The 9458-nt window shown below is 40.0% G+C and overlaps 1 protein-coding gene across 1 annotated transcript in view; it reads right to left on the reverse strand.

The window, feature by feature from the left end:
- The window catches only part of CDHR1 (cadherin related family member 1), a 197983-nt gene extending 189290 nt beyond the window's left edge, over positions 1-8693 (reverse strand). Inside the window, exons 1-2 of the mRNA XM_033943576.1 lie at positions 8633-8693; positions 1016-1111 (exon numbers count right to left, since the gene is read on the reverse strand). Coding sequence (XP_033799467.1) covers positions 1016-1111; positions 8633-8693 — 157 coding nt within the window. The remainder of the gene's footprint in view (positions 1-1015; positions 1112-8632) is intronic.
- Positions 8694-9458: the final 765 nt, after the last annotated feature.

Raw genomic sequence — 9458 nt, forward strand, 5'->3', positions numbered from 1 at the left:
GTGAACAGTGCTCCATCCCATGAAAAATGCTTATGGCAAACTCTACTGGGTCAGAGAACTAAAACCCTACCTAACCCATCAAACAATGTCCAACGTAGTAATATCCCTGGTACTCTCAATCTTTGACTATTGCAATGTGATCCTGCTAGGCATCCTGAAGTACATGATCAGGCAGATCCAAATAGTACAAAACACTACCACCTCACTACTGAAAGAGTTACACTAGATCTAAATAGAAAGCAGGGTGAAATTCAAGATTATGTTGCTAACGCACAAAATAATTCATCATTCAGAACCGCAATATCTAGCAAACAAAATCGACAACCATAAATCAACTCGCACCCTACGCTCGAGCTGAGAATACCCACTGGAAATACCTTCCTTCATAGACATCAGGAAAAGAATGTTCTTGGTGATGGCCCCAATGTGTTGGAACTCCCTTCTGAGGGAATTAAAACTAGAGAAGACACCAAAAAGTTCAAGAATGGAATAAAGATAATACTCTTCACAGAACACTTTAGCAAATAAAGAAACAATTAGGGGAAATAGCAACATGGAGGAAACAGTAGGCTACACCCCTCCCCCCCCAGACACATACACACACACACTTGGAACACGAAAAGGTGAATTCATAAATAATACAAAGAAAGATGAATATATGACATATATAATAATGTACATAGATGATATATATAGGTAAGATATACATATATTTAACTTATGTATTGTAACACCATTACTGAAGCTCGTGTATTGTAACATCTATACCGAAGCTCATGCAAACCATTTCACTCTCCAGTCGATAATAGCAATACAGAAGCTTCCAATAAATATAGACAAACTTTCTGTAGCATTTGGAAAACAGTTGATTTGTGAGTTTGTGCAAGTTAGTTGTCAGTCACCATTCCTGGTGATCACCACTACTATATGGACTTTTCTAAATGTTTAATTTGGTAAATTGTCATATAATTGCTACAGGTGAAACCAATAGATGATTTTAGTATTTTATACTAACCTGTAGGTGTGTCTTCAGGAATACTAAGGAGTGCCATATTTCCATCTGTGCTGCTAGCTCCATTATCAAAGAAGTAAGGTGCATAATTTGTCTGAGCTGCAATCAGAAAAGAAAAAGCTTTTATGCTTATGGCAGCCTGGAGTTTCTAGCTCTTAGAAAAGTGGCAGCATTATATTACATTAGTACTGTGATTTAATTTTTGTACGTCCAGTGATACAGCAGAGCCAAGTTACCTAATTTCAGAAGGGAGATTTATTTTTTGTCCTGTCCTTGTTTTGAACTTACATCCAAAAGCAGTGTGGTATTAGTAGTCCATAATTCTGTCTGCTGAAATCAGTTCTACATGTCCCGTAATGCATTAAGAGAGAGTTGTCCAAAATCCAGGACTAGCCTAAATCTCCCTTCTGAACTGGGTAACTATGATTTAGAAATAAAGAACAACAGATTAGGTTCTTACCTCAGTAATCTGGGTTCTGTTAGGATACCCAGGAGTCCATAATTGAGCTGTTGATTCGCTCTTCCTATGCATTGCAGAAGAATATCTCTTTAAGAACTTGAGGACTCCTCCCTTTCTGCCATGGAGCACTGCTAGGGTTACCATATGACTCCAGAAAAAGGAGGACGGATTGAGAAATCCAGGTTTTACTTCCATTGCTTTCAATGGAAGTAAAACCTGGATATCTTAATCCGTCCTCCTTTTTCTAGAGCCATATGGTAACCCTAAATACAGCACCCCTCTCAGTTGGTACCAAAGCAATTGAACCCACTGAAACATAAGAAAAGAGAAGGAGAGGCACGGGGAACTTCCCCAGCAAGAAATACATTCTGCTCTGCTCTGAAACTTAGAAAATAGAACAATGATTAATAAACATTTAACAATTAAAGAGAACAAACACTCTGAAGAGTAACTCAGAACCAACCTGCTAAGGGTAACAAACAGGAGCTATGGGACCCTCCAGGAAGAGAGAGAAAGAGAAAGCCCCCAATACCTCAAACACATCTGTTCTTTATCTTAGGTAAAATAGCAGAGGGTCCGAGGCGGACATTGGTAATGTCAGAGGCAGACATTGGTAATGTCCGAGGAAGAAAACAGGTGAATCAAAACAAGTCCACACAGGGAAGACAGTATGGACTCCTGTATCTTAACAGAAACCAAATTACCGAAGTATGAACCTAATCTGTTGCAGATACACAGGAGTCCATACTTCAGCTGACATACCAAAGCAGTGCCATATATCTAAGGAAGAACATGAGTCTGTCCTTAGAACCAAGGACTCCCATAAGCAGCATCCTCTCAAGCCACCACATCTACTCTGTAGAATTTAGTAAAAGTGTGAAGAGAGGTCAAAGTAGCAGCTCTGCAGATCTCATCAGGTGAAATAGCCATGGATTCTGCCCAGGAAGTCGCCACACCTCTGGTGGAATGGACTGCCAGGAAAAGAGGTGGCTGCTTCCTGGCAGAAATGAAGGCAGAAGAAATCACCATCTGGATCCATCTGGCAATGGTTGCCTTGGATGCTGGTCTGCCCTGACTCGAGTGACTGATCAGTACAAAAAGATGATCAGAAAGCCTGGAGTCATAAGTCTGCTCCAAGTAGATGAGCAGGGCCCTGTGCACATCCAGTTTATGCAAAAGCTTGCCCTGTTTGGCTGAACCCATAGGCTAAAAGGTGGGCAAACAGACTTCCTGATTGACATGGAAGACGGAAACCATCTTCAGATGAAAGGAAGGAACTGTGCACAGAAAAATACATGATTCCAGGAAACAGAGAAATGGTTCGCTGCAGGAGAAGTGCCTGCAATTCTGAAATCCTTCTAGCCATGACTATGGCAACCAAAAACACTGTCTTGACCATGAGGTCCAGCAGGGTAGCCTCTGACAGAGGCTCAAAGAGCAAAACCACATTGAGGTCCCAAGATGGGAATTGTCTTTCCAATAGAGGGAGCCTGAGAGCCCCCCTCAAAAACCAAGTGACATCCAGTTAAGAAGCCAGAGAATGAAGGTCTCTCTGAGCCCGAAATCACAAGATACCAGCTATCTGCACTTTCAGTAACAAAACCACAAGTCCCTTTTCAAGGCCAGCTTGCAGAAAGGCAATGATAACTGGAATGGGAGTTTTCTCTGGATCCATTTTTTTTTTTTAACATATTTTTATTGACAGTAAAAAAGTCACAACCATAAAGAGTACAAACTCAACAGCAATAATACAAAAATGATCAAATACAAGTGATAGTCAACAAGATTTTTGCTCTCCTGTACCTTCGAGAACTGGGCTGGGTTCGGTTGATGGGCTTGCCGTTCTTGTTGACTATCATTTGTATTTGATTATTTTTGCATTTTTGCTGTTGTCTCTGGATCCATTTTCTCCTTGGCACACCATGACTGGAAAGTCTTCCACGTCTTAGCGTAGGCTACAACAGTCACAGACTTCTTAGATCTAAGGAGAGTCATAACCACAACCTCTGAATATCCTTTCCGAATCAAGGATGCATACTCAATAGCTATACTGTAAGACCAAAGTGTTCTGGCTTTTCTATTGGAATCGGGCCTTGACTGAGAAGCCCTGGATGAACATGCAACTTCAGGGGTCTATCTCTCTGTAGACATACCAGGTCCGCATACCAAGGTCTTCAGGGCCAGTCAGGTGCCACTAAGATCACATTATCCAATGGGTGGCTATCCTGCAGATGAACTGATCCACCATGGGCCATGATAGAAACACACAGAGAAGCAGATCTGTTGGCCAAGGCTGAACCAGGGCATCCAGCCCTGCACTTTCCCACTTGACTCTGCGACTGTAGAAGCGGGCTGCCTTCCCATTCTTGGCTGTGGCCATGAGATCCATGCTAGGTATGCCCAAGTCTGGACTATGAGTGAAAATGCATTTTGAGACAGAGACCACTCTCTGGGGTCCAGAGTCTGCTGGCTATGAAAGTCAGCTTGAGCGTTCTCTATTTCTGCCACATGGGCCGCTGAGAGGGCCTGCAAATGAAGTTCCAACCACTTGAACAGTATCTGAGCCTCCAAGCGGAAGGCCGCACTTCTGGTAAACCCCTGGTTGTTTACATAAGCCACTGCAGTGACATTGTCCAAAAACACCCTGACTGCTTTCCCTGTCAGGAAAGACTGCAAATGACTCTCAGTTCCAGATGATCGATGGACCACTTGATCTCCAGCATGGATCACTTGCCCTGTAGAGGGCAATTGCAGCAGAGAGCTCCCCAGGCCAGCATCAGTCATGAGAGTCACCCAACTTTGATTTGGAGAGTCATTCTCTTCACCAAGTTTTTTCCTTGGATCCACCAACGCAGGCTGTGCATCCAGGGAAGCCACATCTGTAGGGAGTGATGCTGCAGGGACCATCTGGACAAAAGGGAGTTCTGGAGCGGGCATATATGAGTTCTCATCCAGGGCATCACTTCCAAGGAGACTGCCATTGAGCCCAGCACCTGCAGATACTGCCCAGCCATGGAGCTCGGAATGGCCAATAGCCGTGGTTCTGGAAGAAAGACACAGATTTTTGCCATGTCAAAGAGGACTCTCAGATACTCCAAACACTGACTCGGCTGAAGATTACTTTTCTGAAAGTGGACTATCCAGCCCAGGTCTTGTAAGAGGCTTACTGCATGTTCGCAGTCCGCCAGTGAGGGGGCCATGATCATCCAATCATCTAGGTAAGGATGTAACTGGACCCCATCCAGAAAAGGTAGGCTGCTACAACCACTATCACCTTGGTAAAGGTGTGGGGAGCCGTGGCCAAACCAAAGGAACATGCCACAAACTGTAAGTGATGCTGAAACACATGAAATCTCAGATACTTCCTGTGAGCTGGAAAGATGGGGATGAGAAGATACGCCTCTGTAAAATCCAGAGAGGGAAGGAATTCCTCTGATAAATAATAACACACTTGCAAGCATACTAAGAAAAAATGTTTCACCCAGCTGCAACACTTCAGGTTTCAAAGGATATTTTTGTGTCTCTATCTCCTCTCTGCCCTAACTTGGTGACTTGAAAAGTTATAGATTTACAATCTAGTGGTAAATATATCTCCTTGGAAAATGATTCCCCTGTAATTTCTAGCAAAAAGTATTATCAGCTTACATTATTCATGCAAATTTTTTAGTTCCTACCCTCTTACTGTACATATGTGAGGGGCCACTGAAAAGTTCTCAGCCCAACCAAGAAGAGAATGATGTGGAGCCGTGAAACTTAGAAGTTATTCCACACGTTTCTTGACATATTTCATTTCATTTCATATTGAAACAAAAATTGACAAGAAACGTGTGGAATAACATGTAAGTTTCATGGCTTCACATCATTCTCTGTATGGTTGGGCTGAGAATTTTTTAGCAGCCCCTTGTAGAGGCCATACCCTGGTCAGAGACTAAAAACCCTAATCAATTTCACATTCTCTACTGCTTAATCCATCAGAGCGGCCCTTATTTTAGAAGCATTAGTGTGTATATGCAGAGCCATTTGCATGAGCTGATTAGCTACAAGATCAAACAGTGATTTTTTTTTTTTTAACGACTCTTTACATGTAGAGATATAAACAAGGACCATAGTTCAATTGTATGACAAGATCACTCCTATTAGGTTAAGGGTACCATTTTGAACCCAGAGTCACAATGAGGAGGAACTAAGGCCTACTTCTGCTTTCACTAGATTACCAGTGATCCCCAATATGAGCTGGGGTAGGATTGGGAGTGGGGGGAAATGAGATGGTTTATCTTCTGGGAGGACTGGTTATGTAATGGGACTGATGTTGGTGGTGGTGGAAGATGATATCAGGGGTATTGGATGGAGTTTTAATTTTAGATTCTATAGTGTGAGAAGATGTTGGGGAAGTTGATCAGGATACTGAAGTCAAAGGGACCAAAGTTGTTTTGGGGGTTAGTGGGTGAGGGGGATTGATGCTGTCAGGAGCAGCAATTTTAGAAATATGTTTCCATATACAACTGGGGAAAAGCAGAACCCTTTCAGCTGTTAAAAAATTTGCTATACTCACTGAGAGTGAGAGCAAATACACATGCAGAGTTGCATGCCTGAAAAATATTTTAGCAGAAACTCTGTCTTTGGTAGAGCCTTTGTAAAATGCATGGGAATTGTGCATGTTTCGGGTTGGACATCTTAATTCCCCTCTCCACATCCTATCTAAAATGGGCCTCATAATCATATAATCCTTACTACAAACACTCAATGACCTACTTACAAATTCAAAAGCAGCCAGGCTAATCTACACTACCATTTCTTTCAGAACATTGTTATAGGAAAATGCTGAATATTCCATTTAAATATTTGTTTATCAATCCCCTTTAACCCTCCAGTAATAATTTATGGGCCAGATTTTATAAATGGTGTCCTAATTAGGTGCTTCTAGGTCCCTAACTGGTGGCAAATAGTGACACCCTAACTTTGAAATCGGCACACAACTTTTTTGTTAGTTGGCTAAATTGGCATGGTATTTGACCATGCCAGTTTTCACCCAACCAAGAAAAAGTTTAATTAATGATTAAGAGTCCAGCACTGAACTCTTAGGATGCCTAGTGACATCTAAGTGGAAGCACCTTCCAATGCCTAACGATGCCTACCTGAAAAGTAGGCATGGTTAGGGGTGGATAACAGGTATGGTTTACTTAGGCATCACTAGGCGTCAAAGATAGGTCATGGTAAATTAGACCTGGTAAAACCTGGCATATTATACTGGCGCCTACCGCACAGATGCCTAGCGATGCCTAAGTCCACTTAAGGGGCCACTAAGTATGATTCTATAAATGGCACCATGTGGTTGATTGATAACCACACCGAGCAGTATCTACAATGTAGGTGCTGCAAGACGCTGCTTGTAGAATCTGGCCCAATATGTTCATATTAATTTTTATAATTTATTTTAAAAAGATTTATATTGAAATAGTCTGTTATGTTTTAGTGGTCTACAGCTTATAGACTACATGATTGGATAGGTAACACCTGCCTTGATGAACCTCTCAAAGAACAGTGATTGATGGATAGATGTTGAAGCTTTGATGTATGGGGGCCAGTTATTTTGGAATGGTAAAAGTCTTCTAGTAATGCAAAGTAATACTTAAGTATTACTTAAAGACATAGTGAGCAGGGAAATAGAAAAGCATGAGATATGAGAATATGGGTTAGATAGAGAATTGAATATATCTACTAGGGTGTGCTGAAAGGTTTTAAGCCCAACTAAGAAGAGAAAGACATGGATATGGTTCAATCAATGATCTGAAACAATGTCAAAACATAGAATTTTGTTTCTGTAAATTGGCACTTAACAAACTAAGATAACACTCTTTTCAGCTACAGTGACAAAATAACGCTCAGAATTTAGGAAGTTGGTTGGTTGGGCTAAGAACTTTTCAGCACCCCATCATATATACCTACATCTATCTATCGATCTATATATTAATTTATCTTGCTATATCTGATGTACTTCTAACTCAAACTTAAGTGTTAGCCTCTAATAAAAGTCATATCAAAAATATAATCTCACAAAGCAACTCTACCATGATTCCATCTTGCTATATCAATACCAAAATGACCATGCTATATATACTCAACATGTGGTGCTAACATTTCATTCACAAAATTACATGTCAGCATTTAGTAGGTGAGCTTCAGAGCATTTACCTTTCCGGCACGCAGTAGACACCTCTAACATGGTTTAATTAAAAGAGCCCTTTATTTTCTCATGAATCTCAAACATTAGATTCCCTTTCTATTAGAAAAGAAGCTTGAGGTTCAATGGACATGAAAACTGAGGTATTATCGAACCCCTACAGATGACCTATTCAGAATAGATTTGAGAAGCGTCAGTGAGAGTCATAAGGGAAAATCTATATCTCCTTCTATTTTGTTGAAAAATTTAAAAATATTAGTTTCCTATGCTAGCAATCCAACTTCTTTAACAAACACAACATTCATTCTATAGACGTTAATTGTAGGCTTAAGTATTTTTAATCTACCCTAGGAATCTTATCGAGGGGGTGTTGAAAAGTTCTCAGCCCAACCGACCAATTTCCTAAATTCTGAGCATTATTTTGCAACTGTAGCTGAAAAGAGTGTTATCTTATTTTGTTACGTGCCAATCTGCAGAAATAAAATTCTATGTATTGATATTGTTTCAGAACTTTGATTGAACCATATCCACATCGTTCTCTTCTGGGTAGGGTTGAGAACTTTTCAACACCCCCTTGTAGCAACCCCAACCTTTCCCTAATTTTTTAGTACCTGTTTATGTCAAAACCTTCAATGAATATCATTTCTATGTTACAAATATTAAATAACCTACTATAATTTAGATATTTACTATGTAATACACACCACAATAAATACAGAGGGCTTCCAATTAAAAGAAAATTAAGTGTAACCCAGGGATAATGTAAACAGGTAAGTTGCACAATTTTTACAATTGATTTGCAATAAATTAAAACACAGTAGTACACCTACAAGAAAACATACAAGAAAATGTGCCTTCAAGCAAGGATCACATTCATCTCTAAGAAAAATGTGATAGGTACAATTGAAATCAACAAGGATGCATCAAGAATTTTAACGTTACTGTTTCTCATTTAAGAAAGAAAAACCATTGTACTTACCCAGACAAACATGAACCACAGAGAGAAATAACAAGGCAAGAAAGTGTTTCTCTTGCTTCATTCCACTGCTGAAACAGGCAATTTCTTCAGCTTTTTATCCTTATTGCTATTTTTCTTGGATGTATTTTGTTAGCTGCTAAAGTGCCCTTCAGGACTGCTGAATAGCTAAATGGGAAAGAGAGAGTAACAGATGTTAAGATGTTAAGCGGATGACACGTCTTATTTTTCTATGGAATTTAAAGATGCTCCTTCCTACCACCTAATTAGACCAATTACTTTGCATGCAGCTGAGGGATTTGTTTCTGAAACTACTGTGGGTTTGGAGAAAGCAGCTATGCTCTCCCGCAGTCTCCTACCTTGTGCATATTTGTTGGTAATAAAAGTTCCTGTTTGTCCTTCCATTTCTTAAAATGAGGACAGAAGAATAGAGGAAGGTAAAAGGTTTTGAGTTTTTTTTAATATTATTTAATGATGCACTTTCTTCCATATGAAGAAAAGATGAGTAATGCAAATTAATATGTTGGTTTATTTTGCAATACAATATTTTGCTATCTATAGATATATAAAATAATCACTGTGTAAGTCTTCTCCAGTTTTGAGTCTATGAAGTCTAAGAAAGCACCCGTATTGGAAAGTGATTTGAATGAGATAATGGGAAGACATGAGAAAGGGGTTTTAAGCTCTGTTGAAGAGAGACAATCTATGTATTGTGTGTGTGTACTTTTGGAGATATATTGGTTTTAAGATCATAGCTTTTAAGTATATGTTTATGTGCCCGATATTTTACCCTCCTTGCCTTATTTCAAACTTTCTTTCTTATCAGTTC

The sequence above is a fragment of the Geotrypetes seraphini genome, chromosome 4 (genome assembly GCF_902459505.1).
Source record: "Geotrypetes seraphini chromosome 4, aGeoSer1.1, whole genome shotgun sequence".
NCBI lineage: Eukaryota > Metazoa > Chordata > Amphibia > Gymnophiona > Dermophiidae > Geotrypetes > Geotrypetes seraphini.